Source organism: Nipponia nippon, unplaced genomic scaffold (genome assembly GCF_047370975.1).
Source record: "Nipponia nippon isolate SJK-2023a ecotype South Korea unplaced genomic scaffold, ASM4737097v1 scaffold_5, whole genome shotgun sequence".
NCBI classification, from domain to species: Eukaryota; Metazoa; Chordata; class Aves; order Pelecaniformes; family Threskiornithidae; genus Nipponia; species Nipponia nippon.
In genome coordinates, this window is record NW_028262369.1 from 82326772 (window position 1) to 82352728 (window position 25957).

General features: G+C 44.4%; 1 protein-coding gene across 1 annotated transcript in view; it reads right to left on the bottom strand.

Annotated features, from left to right (window-relative positions):
• LOC104010081 (unconventional myosin-X-like) overlaps positions 1 to 25957 on the bottom strand; it is a 94938-nt gene that overhangs the window by 41297 nt on the left and 27684 nt on the right. Inside the window, exons 6-21 of the mRNA XM_087734036.1 lie at positions 23149 to 23273; positions 21783 to 21796; positions 21050 to 21134; positions 19331 to 19434; positions 17810 to 17939; positions 16813 to 16931; positions 12893 to 13039; positions 12067 to 12167; positions 9809 to 9875; positions 9257 to 9349; positions 5490 to 5558; positions 4545 to 4627; positions 2908 to 3016; positions 2123 to 2203; positions 1039 to 1163; positions 118 to 232 (exon numbers count right to left, since the gene is read on the bottom strand). Coding sequence (XP_087590162.1) covers positions 118 to 232; positions 1039 to 1163; positions 2123 to 2203; positions 2908 to 3016; positions 4545 to 4627; positions 5490 to 5558; positions 9257 to 9349; positions 9809 to 9875; positions 12067 to 12167; positions 12893 to 13039; positions 16813 to 16931; positions 17810 to 17939; positions 19331 to 19434; positions 21050 to 21134; positions 21783 to 21796; positions 23149 to 23273 — 1567 coding nt within the window. The remainder of the gene's footprint in view (positions 1 to 117; positions 233 to 1038; positions 1164 to 2122; positions 2204 to 2907; positions 3017 to 4544; positions 4628 to 5489; positions 5559 to 9256; positions 9350 to 9808; positions 9876 to 12066; positions 12168 to 12892; positions 13040 to 16812; positions 16932 to 17809; positions 17940 to 19330; positions 19435 to 21049; positions 21135 to 21782; positions 21797 to 23148; positions 23274 to 25957) is intronic.

The following is a 25957-nucleotide window of genomic DNA, read 5'->3' on the forward strand; positions in this document are numbered from 1 at the left end:
GTATTTTAAAGGGTCATCGCTACTTTGCCCTTTCTACTGGCTTGAATCTCACCAGATGCAATCGCATCCCCTTGCAGCTGGAACAAAGCCATACCCTGCCCCACGCTAAACAAGTACCTTGGTTTTACCCAACTGCCATTCTTTCTTGCTGCTGTCGTAGGTCTGAAGAAAGCCTGCACATACAGCTTTGCTGTTGTCTGAGAAACTTGGCCCCTTCACAAGCATCTTGTACCTAAGAACCAAACAAAACCTCATGAGATAATGCATGATAGTAACCTGCCCCATTCCCCGCCTTCCCCCCCACCAATCTTTTAACTCTAATTATCCTCCTCCCATTAGTCCTTCTTCCTCTGGGACCTCCCTTCTTCGTGTTTGCCTTCCAATTTGGAAATTTCCATCCCCCAGCCTTTATCTGTTCCTACCACACTGGCAATTATTGTTGCAATCCCAGTAACAAAATACAAACTCAACAGCATTTTTCAGTAAAGAACAACTGTCTTTCTGAAACATGTGCTTTCATCAGACACAAGTTATTTTGTTCAGTATAGGGGTGGCATTTCATGCTCCAAGAGACAAAGGAAGCAATGTTCAATGGTCCCTTCTAGCCTTAAATTTCAAGAAATCCTTTTGATGCAGCTAATTAAAAGAAATGATCATCCTTTCCAATATTAATCGACTATACTGTCCATTAAAATTTGCTTCAGCCTACCAGATTAAAGGTTTTAAGTATGATATTTTCTTTTTACATATTATGACCAGCTGGGTTTCACAGCATCACACAAGGTAATCTGTGGCAAAGCTACAAAAAAAAAAAATTAAAAAACAGACCATATGGCTGTTTTTCCATTCTGACTTTTACCCTAAGGGCAAGTCTCCAAAAGGATTTCCAAATCAGTCTATAATATGGGCAATAAGGGCATGGTTAGAAGAACATCCCACAAGTGATCCATATCAGTAACAGCAGTTATAGAGGGAACAATCATACAGAATCGTATACCTTGGGGCTGTTACAGCATGTGGTACAATGATAGCAATTACCTGCTGAGAAAGTCCTGGAAAAGGCGCCGTATAGGGAAACCTGCTCTCCGAACTTTCACTGTCTCCAGCATCCCTGAGTACCGGAGCTGGTTTAGCACCACATCTGGATTGAAGAGGTTCGGTGCCTACATAATGATCCAGATTCAAAAACAAATACGAAGACAGACAGAGTAAGTGTTGATCTTGGTATTACTTCTTTGCTGACTTGAACAGTGACTGTTTCTCTGAGCACAGACAGTCACAGGCTGTATATCCATTTCTCTGTAGAAAGTCAACCCTGCATATGTGGGCATGCCAGGTGAAAAGGGGGAAGTTTAGGTCAAGGGGAAAGCAACCTCACAACACTGCATGGTGCAGAAAAAGGGACGGAAGGGAGTTGGGCAGATCCTGGAAAAAAACAATCCACAGACTGCTGTGATAGTTAGATCATGGCAGTAAAGCAATGATATAATGCATTAACATATACAAAATGCAGAATCCTGACTCAGTTCTCTTTTCTGGCATAAAACTCCCATCAGGCTTTACTCTGCCATATCATACGCAGTTTCAAAACACACCAAGAAAATGATCAGTTCAGAGCTCCCCACCCAATCTAGTTAGCAGCATATCCTCCCACTACAGTTCACAATACAAGCGAGAGCCAGCCTGTCTCTAAGCACTGTGACTTGCTCATGAAGCGTCCACCTCTTCTGCCTCAGAGCCAGGCAGACAATTCCTACTGCACAAGCCCTGCATTCCAGAACAAATTGTCTACAGGCACCAGAAACAGGAGCAATTGCTTCTTCTACCACAGCTCTGGGGTCTGCACAAGCCTGGTTCATCTTCCAGGCTCCATAAGCACAGAAATATGTGGGAATGGCTATATCATACCATACTCAGCATGCAGTCTTGTCATCTGATTACCAGGAGGAGGGTGTATTTTTCCTCAGCTATAAAACAACTAGAAGGAAAAAGGGAAGGTGAGGGAGAACCGCTCTTATCATCAGTTTGGACCCTGACAGAGGCTCCTGTCAGGCATTTGTGCAAGTGAGTGCTCATGAAGGCCTGTGTTGCATGCATACATTTTGCTGGAAGCCAGACTTGCCTTTTCTGTATTTGGTTTGATGCAGCGGATGAAGAATGGATTGGAAGTACTAAGCGTGGCCATCAGCGAATGGAGAGAATCCTAAAAAGCACCAAAAAAACCCCCAAAGGATCAGTCACTACAGGAGGGAAAGGGGCTACATTTGATGCAATAGGGTCTTCATGCAGCCCTCCCATTCCACATGTCCTTTGACTCTGCCTACCAAAACTTCAGTAACCCAGGAGATCCCTTCCTGTCCAAAACATATCCACACAGTTAGTTTACTCTAACACTGTGTACATGGTCATCCTTGTTCTCAGAGCTCTATAGCCAATGTGAGTTATTTTTACAAGTCTCTCAAAGTTTAAATATAGGAAGCTAAAACTTTGAAACTAACCGAGGGTTTGCCGACAGTCTAGGGGGGGGCAAGATTCATACCTGCAAGGTCCCCCCAATAAGGTTTCATTGGAATTGCCACTATGCCTGTAAAAGATGTGACCTAAAAGGACACATATACTTAGCTGAAACACCAAACCAACATGAAAGATCAAAGAACCTCAAGAACTTCATATACTTAGCAAAATATTCTTTTCCTCTGCCACCCTGCTCAGTCTTAGCATGTCACATTTTACACTAGACAGAAATCCTTGGGGCAGTGGCACTTTCTTTTTTTAGCACTACAGCATTCCTGCACATTTTCAGTGCTGGACACAAAACAAGGATGAATGACTCCTCTTGGCTGTAGGCCTTGCTTTACCCATCTGCTCCTCCCCAGAAGCCTGCTGCTCTCTTGGAAAACATCCTACCCTGAACTGGGAACTGACAGTCGGTCTGCGCCTCTGGGTGCCCATCTTCAGTGTCTCTTCACTGCAACGACTGCAGACTCTTTCAAAAAGGTCATAGATGAAGTCCAGCCTAAGGGAGAAGAAAAGAATTAAAGAAGATGCAAGACACCCACCACCTGTGAGAAGATGGCTCCCATTCTCAGCTACTGCCCTGTCCCAGGGCGAAACACCTCATTTTTACTCCTGCTGTGCCACAGGGTGGCTGCAGGAGGCAGTTCACCTGGGCACTTCAGTGAGGAAATGAATACTTTCCATGTGGATGCCCAGACCCCGTGGGCTGCCCAGGATGCCACACTCAGCTGCAAAGCCAGAAACCCCATCTCACACTGTCAGGCAGGATATTACACAAAGGAAGGCCTCCATTCTGCACTGGCTGTGACACCTCCCTCGAGCTATATGCCCCCAGGTGCCACTGCCTTGAAGGTACTCCAGCTAGACTGTGTGCTGTCACACCCGTCCCGACCTAGCTCTCATGGCTAGCACCCATGACACGCTCATGCAGTTGCAACTACAGCCCTTCTGTGGCCAGAGGACTTCTAGAGCTACCCTCAGTGTAGGTCAGCTCTGGGGAATCTTTCACCATTTTGCCACTTCTTAGACAATGGTGCTGGTTCTTATGAAGTTGCACGAAGTTCTCCAGCGCTGCTTGTGCCAGTTTATTATTATGACTGCTTTTAGCAGAATTTCCCTTTCTGGCTTGTCGAAAAACCCTGAGTCCTTCTATTATGCTGGACAATGACGACCACAATTCTGGCTTCAAGCCCTGTGTAAAACGTTCCCCAGATGCCACTGTCCAAGTAAGGCAGCTACGAGCAACTCATACTCTCAGCTCCCTCAGGTTGTTTCAAGGCTGCTCACAGTGCAAACTCTGCAGCAGGCTTGAGAGAAGATGCAGTTCTGAAACAGTCTCATCAGGCTGGAGCCCAAGGGCAATACATGGACTGTGGTAAGAGGCATGTGGTAGAGTTGCTACTCAAAAACTTCTAGGGTCCGCCATGTTATTAAATGCCTCTCCTTCTACTAGGCCCCTCCTCTGTCTTCCAGACCTTGCTCAAGGTCAAAGTCAGCTCATTTCTCTAGGGTCATGTTGCAGCAGTGGGATATAGTATTAGGGGCCATGCTTAGTCCCACAGCAAGGGCTCAGTCTGGCTCAGGATAAGGATGGAAGCTCTCCACCAACAAGCAGGCTGGAAAACAAGCAGCCTCTGTACAAAGGCTGGCATTTAACAGCATGGCAAAGAGCCTTGATGCATTCAGGGGCAAATTTGCCATTGTTAGGACAGGGAGGTAAGAGGAAGAAGAGGAAAGGGAGAAGAGAGGAGGGAGAAATCAGCATTGCCTGGAGGGATTTCAGTTATGCTTTTATAGCTCTTTTCAAAACTGGGACAACAACAGAACTGATTAAATCTGTGCCTCATCTGACTTCTCCAGCTCTCCTTTCTTTTGCCAGGACACTTAAGCACAAAGAGAAGAATGATAAAGAATGATGCCTGATGCTCAGACAAAAGCAACTGCTTTCCTTGGCCTGGTTATTACATGAACGTGGCTTAGTCCAGCTCAACAGATGTGGTCTCCTCACAAGCATAAGGGGGGCATACCTGCTGTCTTTCAGCATGTTTAAAACGTCATCTCGGAAGGTATCTCTGTTCTTCTCCAGAAAGCCTCTCACATCATATAGCACCTGCAACGCAGACAGAGCCACTAGAACAGTGCCGTACAAATCATTAAGCACTTCTACATTAACATGCCAATGCACAAGACCTCCAGCAGAGCTACACAGTAAGGCTGCAGGCATGTGCCAAGATCCAGATTTTGGGGGTCAAAGAGCTCCAGAGCTCTGCAGTTACTGGCAAGAAAGTGGCTTTTAGCCATGAATTAAAAAAAATTCAAAAAACACACACACAAAAAAATCAAAACCGGGAGCAAAGTGAAACAGCTGCAGAGATTTGCCTGGGATGTGTGTGGGGGGAAATCCTCTGCAAGGTGTGAGATACTCCACTCACTTCAGGGAATACTAACTATGCCACCCAGCGCCCTGACCTCCCAACAGCTACTGCTCAGCAGATACGATTCTAGGAGGAGGCTGGCCCTTCTGCAGTGTGCAGGTGCCCTCCCTTGACACACCTCCATCTGCTCCATATCTCTCCACAACAAAGAGCAGCATTTAACCTTGAAGGCTTGGAGACCTTTTCTTTTTTGCAACAGGTATTCAGCTTTTTCTACTCCTCCCCAAAAGTCAAATTTTCCTTGTGACTTTTACTTTGGGTTTTGTTTGTTTGTGAATGTTGAAGAAAAGACAACATGAATAACAGAAGGAGGAGTTTATGCCCCAAACCAAAAATTACCTGAGAAGCTCAAACAAACGTCCAAGCTGGAGAATATAGTACTGGAGAATGACATGCTATATTAAGCCATCACACTCCCTGTGCTCTGGTGCGGAAACACACTGCTCTGAGAGATGTTCTTGATTTTTGGAGTCTAAAATCCAGGACCTCAAGCCCAAGGTACACTAAGTATCTCACAGATACACCGTGAACACCTACCTCCCCAGCATAATGTCTTATGCCAAACTGATGGTCTGTTACCCGAGGCTTCACATAGTAGTGGTTGCTCTGAAATGAAAGAAAAAGAAGTCTTCTTGTAATGCCAGTGTAAGAATAAATAGGCTCAGTCAGGAACTCTGCCATGACTATGACAACGCTGGGATGGGCAAGGACCTTAGCTGTTGCAGAGCCCGACCACATCTGCTGCAGCTATCTGCATTATATATATATAACATTACAAACATGTTATTCCAGTAAGATGGAAAAATCCAGCCCTTCAAGGCATTCCTCATGTGAGCAAGGGCTTGCAGAATCAAGGTTGGGCAGGCATGCCATGGATGAAATGTTAATTCTTGAGTGTCTGACACCTGAGGAGACTGGGCTCCACACAAACCATGTGGTGCAGGATACGGGATCAGGATGAAGGGAAGATGGCAGCTTTGCAGAACACCTATACATCTTTCTTTGTCAAAGGAAATATCATACCAATCTCTTTTCTTCCTCTATATTTCACCTTTCTTTGTACCTCTCTTCCCCTTTTTTCAGTATTCATTTTTTCTCTCTCTTACTAGCTGTTCTATTCTCTCATTTTCCCTCTCTTTTCTTTGTTGTATGAAAACCATTAACTACGTAAGAACAGCCATGCTGCTTGAGACCAACGGTCCATCCAGCTAAGTATTCTGCCTCCAGCAGTGGCTATGTAGTGTAGAGTAAGAACAAGGCAAGTAAATGATACTTTCATCCTAATACTCTCTCAAACTCCACTTATTTTCATGAGATCTGCCTAACTAGTAACCCCTAGTGGATTTCTCTTTGAAATCCTTGCCCATTCCACACCTGAACCCATGCAGACTTCCTGCATCCAGAGTGTCCTTTTGCAGGGAGCTCTCCACCAACTGCACAGGGAACCACAGCTGGTTGGTTTTAAGCCTGGCTCCCATTAGTGCCATTTGTCTTTTATGGGCCATGTATGACTTTTAAACCCATCACATCCCCCCTAAGTCATCTTTTCTCTACATTGCAGGGTCCCTTCAACACAGTTTTCTGTAACACTGAAGCTGTCCCAGACCTGTTGTTTACCAGATCTGATATAACCCCTTCTGGGGTGAAGGGGCCCAGTGCTGTACACTGTTCAAAGTGCAGGTGATCCATGGATTATACAGTGCCATAACAATGTTTTCTGCTTTTATTCTGTTTCTTTCCTAGGAATTTCTAATACTTGATCTGGGTTTTTTATTACTGCTGAGCACTACACTGATGTTTCCATGGAACTATCCATCACAGCCTCTGTCTGGGTCTTGCTCCTGAAGAGCAGCAATCAGCTCAGGGCCCATCATTTCAAATGTGAAACTGGGACTGTTGTCCTTCAGGCACACCATTTTACATTTATCTACACTGCTTTTCATCTTCATTTTACAACCCAATCAGTCTCATAAGACCTCTCACAGTCCAGCCTTGCCCTGTGAATCATCAGAAAACTGCCACCTCAGTGCTTGTACGGGACAGAGTCTTACAGACCTCCCTCCATTGAGGTAACTGACCGTTTACGTTCTGTGAATTTGCCCAATAGTGAAAGAAGGATTACAGGCCTATAATTTCCTAGAATACTTTCTAAAAATTAAAATAATTTCCCACCTTCTCAGATACAAGTACTTAGAAAATTTTAAGTAAGATGTTGCGCAATACTGTTAGTAATTCAGCTCTTTCATCTTCAAGTTCTCTTCGCAGTATTGGGTGGATGGCTTCTGACCCTGATAATTTGTTAGTGCTATTGAAAACTTTTTCATTGCCTTTTTTCCTTTTCAGATCGACCCCATTTCTTTGCTCTTCCCTTTCCCCAATCCAGTCATCTTTTTCCAGCCACAAACTTCCCTCTCTTCCACTCCAAACATGACTGTTACCAACTCTCTCATGTGGATTAGCACCCTCCTCTCCTCTCCTCTCCCTCTCTACCAAGCCCATATATTTCCTCCATGCCTACACCACTTCTGGTTCCTTCTCCCATCTCCCCTATTGCTCCTCTCCCCACTTGTATCAGAGATCATATTCTCTTAAATCCCAGCTCTATGCTTTTCCTCCTTAAGCCTATTGCAATCCACAGAAAACACAGAGAAGAGGGCTAGTTCTCTTATAAGGTCCTTCAGGCTTTCCAGCAATGCTGGCTGGATGCCTTCCAGTGTTCTTCTGGCCAGCACTAGAGACTTTAACTGGTACAAAAAAACCTTTTGCCTTCAAAAAATGCAAACCCTAGAGCACTATCTAGTTCATCATTCCTCCTGGCACTCCAGCTCCTCATCCCCTTCCATCTCTCATAAGCTCCCTAGGGTTCCACATTAACTGCTATCCCCTCAAAGCAGACAGAGGTGACACTATGAACGGCTTAATGAAAAAGCTACTCAATGCACAGAAATCACCAAAAATAGCAACCAAGATGTTGTGGGGCATAAAGGAATGCAAAATAATACTGACAGCCTCATGCTGCTGTACAGTAGACCACAGGTACCTTCTTACCAAGGGAACTGCATTCTGGTCTGATTATTTATCTCAGAAAAAAATAGAGAAAAGATGTAGAGGAATTCAGAGACAAACAGCAGAAAGAAAGAGGAGCTTTGAAATTTCTCCATTTGGAGACAAACTGAAAAGGCTGGGACAGTTCAGAAAGAAAATTCAAAAGAAGTGAGGTATTAAAAATATTCATAAGTTCTATATTAAAAGTTAACAAAATACCAACAACAATAAAAAAGGTAAATCAGGCATTCTCATATACCTTGACCTCTAATACGAGGGAAAGCCACAGCGGACTAAATTGAAGGCATCAATTTAAGTCTAAAGAAAGGAAATATTTACACAAAACTATGCGTGAATAGCCAATCAGAAGTCATTGCTATTGTATCCAATTTGTAGGCATGAGTATTACCAGCAGAGTTAGACGCAAATATGAAAAATGAGAATATCTGCATCTATGCCAATTAAAAAAAAATTGTCGGATAAAGGACAAATTTGTATGTTTTCAGGCTTGGATGAAACCTGAATTAGAGGACTAGGAAACATATAAGCTGACAACGTTCTTACTAAAGTAGTAAATTATTCTGTAAGTCCATGCTACAGGGTTTAATTTGCTTTGTTTTCAGTCTGTTTGCTATTACGAACAACAGTGTTGGCTGTACCAGAGACAGGGTAAGAGATTGCTACAGTGATCTCACTGTGGTTTCTGTGTCCCCAGGATAACTTTCTGACCTGCACAGAAAAGCACTTCTACTCCTGTGTCCAGAATACAAGAGGAGGAAAGAATTTAATTAATTAGGAACAATAAGAGAGCTTTCATTAAAAGTCATGAGGCAAAAGCCATCCCCAGCCCCAGGAGACAGAGATTTGCCGTGCTCTGGAGCAGGCTCCTGTGAGTCAGCTGGCAGGAGAAACCCATGCAAATTATGCAGCCGCATCCTGTGCCTGGGGTGCTGCCTCGTGTCCCATTGCAGACCAGCAGAACCTGGCCTCCACCCCACGCTACAAATTCAAATCTCCTTTACCCACAGCCTGTGGAAGGCACACTCCCTCTCTCTGTGTGCAAGAGACCACTTGCAGGTTCCTTCACATATTTTGTTCAGTGAAGCTTTATTAAACACTCGCATGTTCGGGCCTAAGGCATTTTAAATTTCCTGCACAAAGCACATATTTTACATCAACAAAACCTTCACTTTCAGTTTTGAAATGCTGATGGGGCTAACATACTGATCATTTGCCTGCCGGGTTGTTTTCTTACTTACCATATGCTGGCTGTGAAGTTTTTCCAGAAGGGTGTTGTCTGTGCCTTTGGGGAACCGACTCTCTTCATTCACCAAAGCCAGAAGACCCAGTTTCTACAGCCAAACAAGAGATGGGCTTTTACACTAAGCAAAAGCTCAAACTACACAGCACCAAGCCAAGAACTGGAGATCTGGACAGCACATTGAGCAATAGCCCCTGAGTTATACCCAGCAAAGCTTGAGCTGAAAGCAGAATTCTGGCCAGTCAATGCATTCAGCTAGCAGAACCTAAGTGGAGATTTTTTATAAAAAATTCACATTAAGGTTTTACTTAAATGCTGCTCCCTGTCTAAAACTATGACACTCTCCCTAAGCTTACTCTCAACAATGAGCAGAGATCTGCTTTCTTGAGCTGGGACTATGGCTACAACAGCTCATACTTTTGCCAGGCCACGATGGGAAGAGTATCTAAGCAACTACCTGTTTTTAAAACCAGGAAATCCCAGGGAAGGCCTCAAGACAATCAGCTGTCCCCACTGTGATTCCTGGAAAGTGTCACAGATAACTGCTTACCTTCTCGATAAGGTCCAGGCACTCTGCGTTATCCATCCAGTCAATGGCTTCCCAGTTTATCCCTTCCCTAACAGTAAAGAACAAACAGAACAAAGATGTGAAATGCAAGATCCAATGCCCTGCGGTGCAGGAGAACAGAAGCAGCTGAGCACAACAGCTGTCCCAGGACTCAAGACTATTTGCAGGAATTAGGCTTTGCCATGGCTGAAGAAAAAGAACAGGACACACAATACACTGCTAACACAAGGAGATGGAAGTAGGAGACAGCCTTTCTTATCCATCCCAGTGATTTAGACTGATGCTCATCTTGCAGTCATTGAGCAAATTCCACACCAAGCACTAAGAAATTGTAGCTGTTCTCAGTTGCTCTTTCAGGAGTGATGAGCACCAGCCCAAGTGGTGGTGATGATGGACAGTTTGCAGCTTCAAGAGTCAATTGCTGACCCACCAATCTGGAAAGCAGGCCTGAAGCGCATCTGCCAGAAGACTGAACCACAATTGATAGGTCCACCGGAAGAAGAGACAGGAGAAACTTTTCAGGGAGAGTTTTGAAGAGGATGACACAGAAAAGATTTGGCCTGACATGCAGGGGACCTACAGGGTGGCCCTGCATCTTTCAGAATGGGAGCTGATGTAGGTACAGCAGTGCGATAAGCATGCTTTGAAAATCCTCCATGAAATTCTGTAAATCTGTGCTGAATGTGTTCTCCCCCCTCTTACCACCTTCTTATACTCCCATAATACAGGCCATTTCTGTTTTCAGAATTCAGAGAAGCCTGGGAGTAACTCTTGCTCAGGAATGCAAGGAAGACTACAGCCTATGTGTGAAGCTACTTACTGCCATTCTGATACAGACACCTTTCAGGTGAAGGCTAATGTTTTGAAGATAGTGAAGCTGTTGCCTACAAACCCTTTGGCCTAGGCTTCGTACTTTCAAGTTCAGAGCATTCAGAAACCTGTGTGCAACAGTTGGAAGCAACAAACTGGAATAATTTTTGAAGAATGGAAAGAACTATCTACCCCCCACAGGGAACAGAATATCTTACCCACTTAATGACAAAAAGTATCAGTTTACAGTGTTTCAGATTTTTGCAACAATGGGTGTCAGAGAGGCCATATATTTTTACAAAAAGACCTCTTGGATTCCTTCTAAGAGCAAGAAGACCTTCCAGAATTGAAGGGAGCAGAGTTTCCTGAAACAAATCAAATCACAGATGAATCAAGTTGTCTCTAGTGCCACAGACCCCTTGTCTAATCAAATGATGAAATACATGGAGCTAGTTACTAAACCTGAGGAAGCAGAGCTGATACTGTGAAAGATGAGCTTTAATCACATCACCCTAGAATAACTTGATGAGCAGTCAATTATAAAATTCTCTTGTTCTTTCCAAAGTTCAGCCACAGAACTTAAACTCGTATGTAATCATCAGGAAAAAAATCTTTTGTCACGATGATACCATTCTTAACACAAGCTTCCTGCAATGGTGGAATTGGCCTGAGAAATGAGTGCATAAATAGCCTTGCAGTTTTGTAATCTTTAGAATTTCATGAATTGCCTATTCAACTGTCTCCCTTTACAAGGCTGCTCTCATCTGCCCTCACTGACCCTATTCAATTGCTTCATTCACAAACATAAAGGCTTCTGTTTCAGACCAAGAACTTAAGTATTTGTCTAGCAGCCTCCTCTAGAAGCAGAAACACTCTAGAACATCCCAGGTACTTCACAAAATACAATCCAATATGAAGCCCACAAAAGAGAAACAGCTGTGCAGAAGGTCCCATGATCTTTAAGCTCAGGAAACAGCCTGATTTAAATCTCCTTGCTGAGGAAAAAAAGCCCTTTTCACAGCGTAAGAATCTCTAGGACAGAAAGAGCTGTCGGATATCTGTCCGTCTATCTTTAAGGACTTTATTTTTTGCACACCAAGATTCCACCCGCATAACACCACCACTACCTTAGGTAAATCATTACTGAAGTCAGTAATAAGGCCAGTGACCATGTGTTCTAATGGGTTAAAGCCCAAGATCTTCCCATTCAGCTGAGATATAGAAGGGAATATTTTGTTTGGAGACAAGTGACCTATGCTGGCAAAGCCCATGGACAGTGCTTACAGAGACACATCCAGAGTCAGGGTTGCACTAAGGCCCAGCCGCCTCTCCTGCCTTAGTAGTAGGGACTGGAGAGCATGAAGGAGGAATGATGTCCTTCATTCTACCACCCATGAAAGCAATAGGGGGCCACTCCCTCCATTTGTCACCTGTTGTACTCCAGCTGCTCCAAGGAGAAGATGTGTTTGTTGAAATACTCCTGGAGTTTCTCATTTGCGTAGTTAATGTTAAACTGCTCGAAACGATTCACCTGTAATAAGAAACAAAGATTATAAAACTTAACATTCTTGTCCCTGGGCTCTAAAAGAATGTATAACAGCGATGGGGAAGGTGCCAGGCCTGGAATAAAGCCAGAGAGCATAGAGGCAAGGGGTGTCAGATGGACATGAGGAGGACAGCATGGGGAGGTCCACTAGGAGAACAGCTTTTGTAGCTCATGCAAGGTTAATTCAGTAGGCCTGAATGGTAGTAAAGGATGCTAAAGACAATCAAATTTCTCTTCTTCTTAGGAAGAAAGAAATATAATTCCCTAAGTGTTAGGTCACTGGGCTTTCTCTTCAGTGAAATATCTGAGCAGTCACTATACGGCTGCTCAACGTACATCCCTCATCAGTTGCAATCAGAAGCATTACACACAGGATTCTCAACACAAGGCAAAACAGATGTAATCAAACAACGTGCACGTAGGAGTTGGACATTTAATTTGTATACAAGTTAAAAATTCAATATTACCTATCACAGCACATCTGCTTAAGGTCTGTGTGACAAACCAGATCTTGAACATCAGCCTACATGAATACAGGTGGCAGAAACTGGCAGCTAAATATATCTTGCTGCTCCCAGAGGGAAGAGGCAGTGGAGAAATCCCAGAATGCCCTATGCTAACCTAAACAGGACAGAAACCTACCAAAATTCCTTCCTATATGCACTGACATCTCCAAAACCAACCCACCCTGCAAAAGACAAAATCCTGACCTGAAAGTTCTCGAAGCCAAAGATATCCAGGATGCCCACAGACTTAAAGTTTTCCTTGCCTTTGATCTTCGTATTAATCTTGCTAATGAGCCATGAAAAACACTGGGAATACAGTGCCATAGAGAGGGAGTCCCTGGAGTCAGCTGCCTGTAAATGGAGAGAGAAAAAATGAGTCACAGAGAGAAGGCATAAGGGGCACCACGAATCTCTATGGGACTTCAGGTTCCTCTAGTCCTCTTTAGATGTCTCAGCCTCTGTACTGGTTGTGCATAGTGCAGTATTTATCTGTACAGTCAACATTCCAGTGTGCAAATAGCCCAGCCACACACAGATGTACCACATATGACCTTTGGGTAACTGAACTTCAGAGGCTGAAGAAAGCAGCGAAATCACTGACATCTTTCAGAGCAAGTGCTGGGGCAGGGAAGGTGGCAAAATACCTCATGACTGAGCCTGCAGCAGTCATTTGCATCACCTGAGCCAACATTTGCAGTGACAGGCAAGGTATCTCGGTTCAGTACTCCCAGTAGACCTGTCAAATGGGCATCCGCTCAGTTTTTCAAAAACTGGTAGGGCAGGATTTAACAGAGTATTCTGTCACCAAGTTAGCCTCAAAAATCCCTTCTGCAAAACTTTCCTGCAAACAGCATTATCTTACTGGAAGCCAGGGTAGGCCGGCCAACAGCCAGGACACATGCCCCAGAAAAGCATGGGTTGAGAGACCTTTCTGGAGCTGACCCAACATCCCATGCAGTGATCATAACCAAGTGTCAGAAGTGGAAGAAGTAACTTAAATTGTGATCGCTAACAGGCAGTAGATAAGTGGGTGCATGTAAGTGTGTGGATGAATGTCTGAAATTTAACTTTTGAAATCTCAAGCAAAAGCCTGCTACTTGATAGCTGTAACAAGAATGGTCTGGTTGTAAGTTTTGATAACACTTGGACTAAACAAAAGTGGCATGCCCCAAATCTCCAATTAATAGAGAGACATGAGACAGAACCACAAATTAAGAGGCTGATTGCATGCTGTCCTTCTGCACATACACTATTTAGACTGGGAAACTGGGGCTTAGGGTTCTGGAAAGAAGAGGAGGCCAAAAATAAGGGTTCCCATAAAGAAGACATGATCCCGGAGAGTAGAAAAAGGGGCCAGAAAAGAAGGCAGCAAAGATCTTGACTGCAAGAAAGATGCTGGAAGTGGGGAAAGATCCTGGAGATGAGAGACATGTAGAGACAAATTTCAGGGTGTGCCCAAGGACCTTGGCTGGTAGTTCCCGAGACTGGTAACTGCAAGGAGCTACACAACAGGAACCAACAAAACTTTCTGCCCGACCCTCCTGGGCAAGCAGCAATCTCCTTGCTGGAAAAGATGTTGACATCTAACGAACATAACACTGAAGGGTGAGTGAGCAAGTACGTGAAATAATCAAGTCGGGTAAAAACTATAATCTTGCCATTTCATAAATAAACCACAGTATCTAGATCAATTACAGGTTGTTTACTCTGTCTTGCCTGTGACACCAGGGTAATTCCTTCAGTAGGCCTGACCAGCAACGACAGAGATCTAAATGCACCCTCATCCTCTTCAGTTTTGCAAGCCTGAATAACGCGACCTCTCCTGTTCTGGTTTGCTAATGGCACAGGCCAACTGCCTCTGAATCCTCCCAGCCCCTCTCAGCAAGATCCTTGAGGCCCAGCCTGCAAGATCCTCCTTTTCACCCAATCTCACTGTTTTTCCCCTCCTTACTCTCCCTGGGTAGTATCTCCTCTTCAGCAGCCCAAGGCCTAGGACACACAGCAACCTCTCTTCTCCACAGAAGAGAACATTTCAAAGCATGGGCACACTTGCATTTTCTGGGTATTTCTTCTCTCCATCAGATGGTCTATCTTATTAGCTGGGACTGAGTATGCCCTCAAGGCCATGCCTCTGTAGTCTCTCTGGCTACACAGTAAGGTGGACTCATTTTCCAGGAACAGGACCTCCCCATCCAGCTGTAAGCAAAGCCGCTTTCCCCACAATATGGCTCAAATGAGATTCTCAAAGGCTCCTTTCATCCTCCCAGCTTTGCCCGCCTTCAGGCCAGTTCATCCATTCAGCCCACTGAAATGTCAAAGCTCAGGCGGGCAATGAGCCCATTATACAATGAGAAATCGCTGGCAGCTCTACCAATGTGTTCCTGCAACAACAAGTGGGAATAGGTGGGCACAGTACATGAGGGTTTAAGCAGGAACAGTTTTTACAGGCCCAGGGTTGAGTGCAACAGTTCACCTAGTGAAGACAGCTAAGTAGTAGCATCCGCTTCCTATAACAATTTTTCTGCAGTCTTAGTACTTCACTGGGCTGCAAGCAGTAAGTGTAGGGTCCAACATGCACACATGCCAGGAATAGCTATACTATCAGGGAAAGCTCTGTTCAGGGAGACTCTTGCAAATCCTACAACTGCGCACTGTTGCTCTGGACTGCGTGGAGTGCCTCTGGCATTGTTATCCATCCTTGTGCACTGATATAGAAAGATGTGGCTTATTTAGGACAGACAGCTGAGAAGAGGAACTGTGGTACTGGATACTGAGGATATCTACTACAGACTATAGGCTGAAACATAATTGTCACACAATTTTATTGCAAAGAAAGGTCACAGACTATGAAAAAAGATACCATTTCTTAAAGGCAAAGCTGAGTTTGTGATATATTAGCAGGTGTGTTCGCAGCAAGAAAAGAAGCAACTACTCTGCTGAAATGAGCACTGCTGAGACTTCAGCTTGAATAGTGTCCAGTTATAGGCACTCCACTTCTTGAAAGATGTGGGAAAACAGAGATAGAAGAAGAGGTTTAGAAAATTACTTATAAGGAAACACTGAAGGAACTGGATTGTTTAGCTTAGGAAAGAGAACACCACGCGAAAAACTTCACAGAAGCGGAAGCTCATAAGGTAGACAGCTGGGATGTCAAAAGTAATCTAAATATGAGGAAAATCTTTTCAGCTCCAGACTCCACTGCAGCTAGAGCAGGATACTTAAAGAGGCTGTGAAATTCCTTCCATGGGAAATCTGAAGACAGACATCCGTCAGAGAGAACCTAGTTACTCTGGTTTCTCTGCCAATGTAGGGGTTGGATTGATAACCCTCTGCAGTCTGTGCCAGCACAAAGATTTCCATTACAGATGTTCGTTTTGTTATAACATGATGCTTATTCTGTCCTAGTAATATTATTCCTTGTTTCCCAGTGTATTGCCATTGTCATTTTATTAATGACAGACGATTTTCTACGGTTATCTGTGCATGGGCCTAAAACATCAAGAGTGCCCTCAAGTGATCAGCAACACCACAAGTTAAAGTTAGTAGGCACAACACTGTAATGAACCACGGAGAAATGTAACAGATAAGCAGGACTGGCTCCGGCATGCAGTACAGGTTCAGAAGATGGAACTACATATCAGTTTATTTGGTCCTCCTTTGCTGTTGCATGGATACACAGAGTTGTACAACAAAGGTTGTTACTGTGGGGTAACAACCTACCATCTGCCAGATGTTTCGGAGTAACTACGTGCAAGCTTTTATCTTGAGTAAATGCAGCGTAACCTGGGAGTTCTGCAAGGTAAAAGCATGCACACATGCAATTACCACAAAGCATCTGATGTACCTTCTGCATGACACGAGCATGACCAGTTCCTGGTGAGTGAAAGGTGACTTAAAACCAGTATTGTGCATTGCCATTTGCAAGTGAACTGCCCTGTAAAGCCTAAAGAGCAGAGTCAACATTGGGACCTGAACTACCAGTAAGGGCAAATTACTTGAGGACACAGCTGAGCACCTAGGGGTATAAGAGGAAACCCTAAACTTGAATGGATTATACAAGAGGGATACAGAGGGCCTGGAAATGCAGAAGTGGCAGAAGCAGTAGCATACACTAGGACACTTACCTGCTCCACAGTGAGAGGGGAGCTGATCTCTTCCCCACGCAGAATCATGGACCTCTGCGTCAGTACTTCGGAAAGCTGGAAAGCGTCTAAGCCCAGGAGGTCACTGGCAATGTTCAGCACTAATAACAAAGGAAGACACACTTTTTTCTCCTGCATGGACCCCCATCACTCATGGGGGATCCATATTCTGCAGCTCCGTGAGGAAATCTGAGGGACTCCTACAAGGCAAGTGGGTAAGCCCCAGCACAAAACACACTCCCCTTTTCTTAATTCTCTTTGGCATACCCAAAGCTGTAAGCTCACATATCCAGTCTAAGGCAGGGTCAGCAGCCATTATGGGCCACAGTCAGACGCTTACATAAGTCACCCTTTCTGCTGACAACAGGAAGAGCAAACCATTGTATAAAGCTTAGCACCAGCAAAATATTTATTGCATGAGAAGATATGTTTTCCTAAAGGCACAATAGTGCAGTCTGAGCGTGGGATTGCTAAACTTGGATGTCAAGAAGAGAAGCAATTAACTTAAGACTTGAAGCACTTACATATTTATTGCTTCTGTCTTTACCAGACCAGCTCAGATTGGATAACTGTAACAGAGTGCACACTAGCAGATGCTTCAAAGCAAGATGTGGAAAAGTCTGTAACAGACGACTTTTATCTCCAGCGCCTCCCTGTTCCTATTTCTTCCTGCTCCTTCAACACAAAGGAGAAACTCTGAGACTGTGGACTCAGCCTGAGAGTATCCAGGAGAACAAATGGATCACAGGGCCACAGCCCAACTAAATCATACCAGTGCTCTGGAGCCATGCGTCCTGTGGCAATGCTTTTGCAGGGTTAAACTGCAGGGAATCTGCTGGCAAAGGCACTGCAGACCAGCATAGCAGAGGGAGAAAGGACAATGTTGTCCTTTCTAACAGCTTTGTTGTCCTCCTAAGAGCTTTGTTGGAGGCCTTATGGGGCTTTGCATGGTCTACCAAGTTGCTAGGGTCCCACTTACCCGCTTTCGTTGTAACCTGGGCCCCGCCAGCTGTCATGAATTCAACATTTCCCAGATGAAGTGTGCCAGAAAGAAGTTTGAAGATGTCTCTGATTTCCTCAGTGCTGAAGTCCACCACCTTCATGGCAGTCTATGCAAAACCATACAGCTAATGTTGGCTGTATGTACAGCCACAGTACAATGCAACCACCACACTCAGGCCCAGCCCATATAAGATATAAAATTCAGAATTATAGTCATCATGAATCAAAGTGAAACTGGGGATGGCACAGCCCCTCTCTAAGCTATACATCTGTCAATGATCTTCACTGTCTCCCATTCTCTCCCATTCTCTCCATCATTTACCCTATCCCCATCTAAGGCAGGTGGGCATTTGCCCTATCCCCAAGTTGGACTTTGCTGCTGCCATTGCCTGTCTGTCATGGGAAGAACACGTTTGTCTGTGCCTGTGTGAGAAAATCCTTCCCTGAACACTGGCCGTACAGGTTACACACGTCACTGGACTGCTTCCACATCTGCCTTATTGTCTTCCCTGAAGAAAGATCCGTACAATTTACTTAGTTTACTCTGATCCATATAACCCCCTTAATTTAGTCTAGCTTAGAGAAGTAAAGATTTATGCAGCAATGTTTAAATCCAGGCTTTCAGCATTAACTGCTAGAAGGTTAGAAACAGGTTACCAGATAATGGGGAAGTACGGCACATTCCCTCTGTCTTAGTGCATGCATGTGAGCCAGGGTTCTTGGGGCATAAATTGACTTTGAGAGGTAGGACCTAGTTTTCATGCATTCGCCCTGTCAGTGGGGCACTCCAGGGTTCTAGTTCCCTTCTTTCCTCCAGGCTTCTACTCAGCTGAAGTGTAAACGCCATGTCACCATTGAAACCTCTGCTGTACAGGAGACATCTCCTTCCCTTAAATCATACCTAAGCAGGAGCTATTGAAATCCTAAGCTGACTCCCCTCACCTTGCCTGTCTGGTTTCACCTACACTATTAAAGCCCTCAGGCTGACAACCATTTATCAAACAAAACATGAATTGCATATGCATCCTGCTAAACCCATAACCTCTAGTAAATTTGCAGATGTCTATTGAAATCTGTGTGATATTTCAGAATATGCCATTTGCACAGGTGATACAACTTTACCAGAACATTTCTGAGGAACACTACCCTCAGACCAAACTCTTCCCCTTCTAATGGTCAATGTGAGGTTTTCTGCATCAGGCCATCTAGAGGGCTCCCAGGAACCACTATGGGGTGGGGTTCATGCTCCTCAAAGTCCCCATCATTCTAAATTATTATTCGTCCTTGACTGTTTCCCAAATTCCCCCATTTCTGTACAGTAAGAAAAATCTTCGAGCCTTGTTTTTACCGTAAACAGGTAGAGCTGAGTTTCAGACTCATTGAACACCAAATTTTGGCTTAGGGCAAATAAATTCTGCCTGTGAGATCTAGACCCTGCAGCACGTTTAGCCCATGAGATTGTGCCCAGAAGTTGAGGAGGAGTTAGGACAGGACTCACCATGACCTTACTGAACATCTCTATGTCATTCAGGTTCTCATCAGTCACACAACCAGACTGGTTCAAGTAGCGATAAGTCTCTGGCTCAGAGAGGGAGAGGCTCTCTGCAACAGAAGCAAAAGAGTCAGGGAGGAGAAAGACAACAATTTATTTAGCAATCGGCCTTTTCATTCTTAGTTCCCCAAAACAGTATGTATGTTTACCATAGGAAGATGTTCATCTGAACAGATTCCATATCCCCCAAAAGCCACACCTAGACAGTGAATGAACTGGGGAAGGGGAGGAGGAGGGTGTCCGGTAACAAAGCTTGCAGATGGTATGCAAAATGATTTTAGAACAGTCAAATCCCAAGCTGCAGAGTTGCAGAAGAATATTTCAATACTGAATTGACTCAGCAAAAAAAAACCTTAGAAAATGAAATTAAATCTCATAAAATGTACAGAAAAATAGTCTTAACTATACACATACAGTAATGACCTCTAAATTAGGTAACACTACTTGAGACAGAGTTCAGAGAGTCACAATAAGATTTCTGAAGACATCATCTCAGTGCTGAGCAGCAGTCAAAAACTGAACACAGTTCAGTTCCTTCAGTTTTAGAAGGAACACAGAACTAAACATAAAACCAGAATTAAGTCTCTGTACATATCTGTAGCACAACCGTATCTTAAATACTATCTGAAGGTTTGAACCCCATTTCGAAAAGGATAGAGGAGAACTGAAAGATCTATGGATAAAGGAGACAAGGATGATCAAGAGACAGAAGAAACACATTATAGATGGGGGAAGTGAAGCAGCCTGGGACACCAGCTTGGAAAGGGATATGGGGAAGAATAGCAGAGATCTGCTGGAAACAATAATCTGTTTTCTATGCTTTCCCTAAGTACTTGCTGATAGCCATGGTCCCCACTATTTCCCTTTAGATGGATCGCTGAATTGACCCACGTGGCCATCCCTGCATGAACTCCCTAGAACTGAAGCCCTACTTCCTTCCACGCTGTCAGGTCCAATTCTTCCATCTGATTATTCTAGCACACACAAAACAAAAGCATAAAGAAGTTCCCCAGTCCCTCAAAACCAGAATGCAACTGTAACATGTTCCTGCCCACCTATTTGAGCTCTTCAGCAAGACCATTGGTGCTCAGCAGTGCCCAGACCAGGTACACACAAATGCTGCATTACAAAGAGGATTCTTCCACAGCCTGCAGCTGCCGCTTTCTCTGCATGCCCTCTCCCAGACCCACCGCTCCTTTCCCCATGTACCCTTTGTTCAGGTACTAGACATGTTTTTGCTCTAGTCCTGCCACTATATCACTGGTCTTTCTAATTCTTCTCTCTCCTATTATCTATACTGAACATTTATTGTAAAAGTATGTCTTTCAGTCCAACCTTTGAGCTCCTTGAACAGCTGAATCAAGACTCTTTACCTTTCCTTTGCCACTAGCCAGTTTGATTACCTCATCTCTCTATACCCCCTCTTCACTTTGCACAGACTCTTCCTCCAGCTCAGAATGCCTTAAGTGTCTTCTCTCACAGAGCATTTCTGTCATCCTCAGGCTCTTTCTCTCAACTCCCCTGTTTCCCATGAAATCACCATATGGCCTTCAAGAAAAAGTAATACATCAAGTATCTGAAATATCAGTGCTCTAGTTGACTTACACCTGCTTCACATGCTGGACTGGAAAGAGGACAGAGCCATATCCCAGAAAATAAAATTACCTTTCTGCTCCCCGCTCACACCAGCTAGCAGAGCATAAAAGATGTGGTAATTCCTCTCTCCGGGGTTCTGGTGTACCACTCTGTTCTGAAACAAAGAATACAGGAGTAGCCAGTAGAAAGAGATCCCACTTCTGGTTACAAAGACAAAGAGAAGACCAGGATACAGGTAAATCTCCAAGGCCAATGCACAAGAGGGACTTCTTCCAGCTTAGTGATGGTGTTGTCTAAGCTCTACATCAAGACCTTGTCATGGGTGGCTGTGCAACTGAGTACATACAGACTTTGCTGAGCTCACTTAGAGGCTGTGCGCACAAACAAACTGAACCTTGTCAGTTCTGGCCCTGCTCCTCAGTGAGTTCCTGAGTCCAAGGTAAACTACATCAGAGCAGAGATGTCTGCATTTAGAGTTGTACCCCCGTATTCCCCTCTACGGAACTGAGTTTCCAGATACTTGTTCTCTCTTCCTTTCCCCTTGGTAAACAGCTTTTCCTTGGAGTCTCTCTGTAATGCACAGCATTTATCAAAGACAGGAGAACAGGCTCTGATAGATATAGAACAATCATTGTTCCTCCACCATCCTCTTCCTCAGTTGGGACAGTCACAGCAGTAACACCTAAAGAGCTAACATCTATGTGCTGTGATGGAGGCAGCATCATCCAGTAGGAGGACTGGCCCTGCCCCACCATACTATGTGGAGAGGGCTCACCCAGCAGTCAGTAGAGGTGATACCTACCTTTTCCAGCAAATCTGAACAGCATGTTAAGGAGAAAACATTCAAATGGCATATGCACAGATCTCCTGATGACTGGCAAAGAATCTTCTAGACACATTGGGATGAACCCTGTAACAAGCAACAAATCATTAAATAACTGATGCTTTGGAAAGTGGACAAAGAGTGGTCCCAAACATCATCTCAGATCCTCCTCTCTGCTCCTTGTCCAGGGAGGTATTATGTGCTAAAGAGATATTTAAAAGGGCAGGGTCAGAAAGAGCATAGGACCTGCACAATGGTGAGGTAACCTAACAAAAGATGAGCCACATTAGGGACACCTAGAGAGATTAGAGAGGCCACTCTAATCTGAAAGTCTGTATTGCACACAGCAAGTCTTGCATCAGTTCTCATTGCTTCTGCAAGACACCGCTATCTTCTATCTACCAACAGCACAAAGAGCAGAGACTAAACAATCCAAGCCTGTTATTTACAACAGCAGTAAATTCATCTGGCTGCTACTCCAGTGGAAATTGGCGTGGTTTGCAGTCATCAGCAGCTTTGAATATCAACATCAAGAAATGTAGCCAGGGCAGCTTTAGCTGCCTCACGTAGACAAAAGATATATTAAAGCCTTTGGGAGAGGGGTACATGGGCATACAGGGACTAAAGTGGTCATGGCACAACATAATTCAACTATATCCAGTGTTCCCTGTCCTTGTTGTCACTGGAACAGGCTCCCCAGGGAAGTGGTCACAGCACCAAGCCTGTTAGAGTTCAAGGAGCGTCTGGACGACGCTCTCAGTCATATGATTTAGTTTTAGGTAGTCCTGCGAGGAGCAGGGAGCTAGGCTTGATGATCCTTATGGGTCCCTTCCAACTTGAGATGTTCTATGACTCAGGTTCCAAGGTCCGCTGGAGATGGGCGGCCCAAAACAGGGAGTCATAATTGGCTCTCTAAATTCCTGTTCTCCTCTGCATCCAAATATTGTGCAGACTATATTGATTCTTAGCTTAGTCTCACTTTTCTAAATCATTAATTCATTGGCAGAGCTAACGTAAGGGAACAATCTTCTGGGAAAAACAGGATGCAATCAACATGAGGGATCTTCCTAGGCAGCAAATTCTAGGGATTTAAGTATCAAGTGTTGTGATTGCCAAAGTGAAAAGTCAAACTATGTCCCTACCTAATGTAGTACCTAGACAGAAGGTTTCCAGAGTTAGGTGCTACAGAGCCACAAAACAAACACTTCTTCCCTCTGTAAGTTGCAAATTTGCCCACAGTTATAAACTGGCTTTGAGAAACAGAGATGAGGGATTTCCTGACCCGCTCTGAGCTCCTCATCTCCATTCACTCCATCCATTTCTGGGCCACTGAAGCAAAGGATACAATCAGTTACTCGGCCTCCCTGGATGTGTCCATGTTGAGAGAAGTGCAGCTGGATGAACTTCCCAAAGCGGCTGGAGTTGTTGTTATAAACTGTCTTGGCATTTCCAAACGCCTCCAGAATGGGGCTGCAGAAACAAGGCAATGAAGATATGATTGGTGATGGGATACCATTAAAACAAAGCATGTGCCCAGCCTTTTGCCATTTGCACAGCACGCACTGCCATGTGAAGTTAATTTGTTACAGCACCAGACTGGACAAGCAGGAAGAGCTCAAGGGCAAGGAAGGATGGCAAGATCAATTTAACACACTGCTAGATAAATTTTAAACCTTTGGGATTGGAGTTAACTAAATCGGTCCCAATCAGTATGGGCAGCTGGCGTTCACGCTGTCGAGGGTGTTCCCCACCAATGTGGCTTCAGGAAATGAAAGGTGGCAAGACCCAGCCAGGTTGTGTGCTTAACACAGCAGCATCCCATGAAATGGGTTGGTATTTTTTTCAGGATTTTCAGAAGCATCAGACATATAGGGCACACAGTCTGTAGCTTTAAACCACATACTTCTTTGTTTCTGTTTGTATCTTTGAAAGAGAAGACAGTGTAAGGCATCTCTTAAAACTACAGGTAAACATTTTCAAACTAACAGACAAACATAGTACTAAACTGATTTGTTTGGTACTGAAATTTGATAGGGGAACACACAAACCCTTGTTGTTACTTAAATCTTGCTTAGGCTGATACAAGCCACATGGTTTCCAAGCAGAGGGAATATACACACATTATAGATTTGAAAACTTCATTCTAAGAGAGCGACCATCCACTTCAGGAAAAAAAATGTTGCCAAAAAAAAAAAAAAAAGATCTGTCACCAAACTTCAGATGGGTGATGAATTGAAGAATTTTGTCCCCTGGTGTCGTGGTTTAACCACAGCTGGCAACTAAGCACCACACAGCCACTTGCTCACTGCCCCCAGTGGGATAGGGGAGAGAATTGGAAGAGTATCGTGGGTTGACATAAAGACAGTTTAACAGGGAAAGCAAAAGCCGCACACGCAAGCAAAGCAAAACAAGGAATTCATTCACTCCTTCCCACCGGCAGGCAGGTGTTCAGCCATCTCCAGGACAGCAGGGCTCCATCACGCCCAATGGTTACTTGGGAAGACAAACGCAATAACTCCGAACATCCCCCCCTTCCTTCTTCTTCCCCCAGCTTTATATGCTGAGCATGACGTCATATGGTATGGACCAGCCCTTTGGTCAGCTGGGGTCAGCTGTCCTGGCTGTGCTCCCTCCCAGCTTCTTCTGCACCCCCAGCTACTCGCTGGTGGTGTGGTGTGAGAAGCAGAAAAGGCCTTGACTGTGTAAGCACTGCTTAGCAATAACTAAAACATCCCTGTATTATCAACACTGTTTTCAGCACAAATCCAAAACATAGCCCCATACTAGCTACTATGAAGAAAATTAACTCTACCCCAGCCCAAACCAGCATACCTGGTTACCTTCCAGTCTTCGGGAGGTTCATACAACAAGGAAAACAGTGAGTTAAAATGCAGCTTGGTTCTTGCTCCACAGAATAGTACAAGGGAAAAGCCTAAACCATTCAAACTGACACACTGATTCCAGGATTAAAATATTCATTTTTGCAATTTAGCCAATTCTAAAATAATCTGAAGGCCTGACAAGCAAGGAGTCACGGAAACGCTACAAGAAAAGCCTGTAGGCAATCATGTTTAATTCTGAAACATACACAGTTTTTAACAAAAGGTATTGCAGTTGTCACCTTGAGAAATACTGGCTTTTTAAACATCTCCATCAATCTACTGTGGGGTTCCACTTCAGACAGGGGCAGATACAGGATTATTCACAAGTTAATAACTATAACACAACAAATAATCACAACTACAGATATCGCTGGAGTTTGCTGAAAGCGTCAGGCCTTGCTAAGTGAGAGCTGTGGTTGTGGGAAAGGGTCAGCAACATTCAGGAAACTTCAGGCAGTATTTTCCTAGTTTATCTCTTGAAAATATCACTTTAAACAAACAAAAGCGTAGAAATGAAATTGCTCTGATATAATACATTACAACCATAGAAAACCCAGTCACAGAAATCTGCGTGCACAGATCAGGAGGTAAGTTCCTTGCCCTGGAGAATGTGAACTCTGAGACCCACGCCTCTGAACAAGTACGTAAATAAGGACATTGCACAGGAGTATCCCACTGAGCACACCAACGCCATGAATCAACAAAAATTAATGGGGACAACCAGAAAAAGGGAGGACAGGGTTATGTTATATGACCCCCACAGTTGCAGTGAGAGTGTAGTAACCAACCAGCCGATCTTTATGGCTCTAAATCATGTTAAGTTAGATAAGCAAAGCACAAGGAAGTATCTTTATAGTTTAGCTTGGCAATGGGCTCATGCACACGAGTGCAGAAGTCTTTCAGGGATGGGGGAGGAAAGAGGCACGTGGGTGTCTGAGGCTGGCGGCAGCTGGAAGCCAGAGGGGTGGGTGAGCCGATAGAGCCAGGAACGGGGGCAGGTGCCTGGGCCAAGCCAACTGCCCACGCCAGCGGGCACATCCCAGCGCGGTACTGGATGCAGCAGTGAACCGTGCGAGGCAGAGCGGCGCATCAGGAAGGTGATGCTGGCTGCTCGGCTGGATGTGGCCAGGGTGTGTTGTAGGATTCAAACCGATGGGAACCGGTTTCAACAGGGCAGCGGAAAGCGAAGCATGGATTTTAGAAATATTGCAACATATGCAGCTCCAGGATTCAGACACATAGCTAAGGACAAAAAAGAATATTCAAAGATTA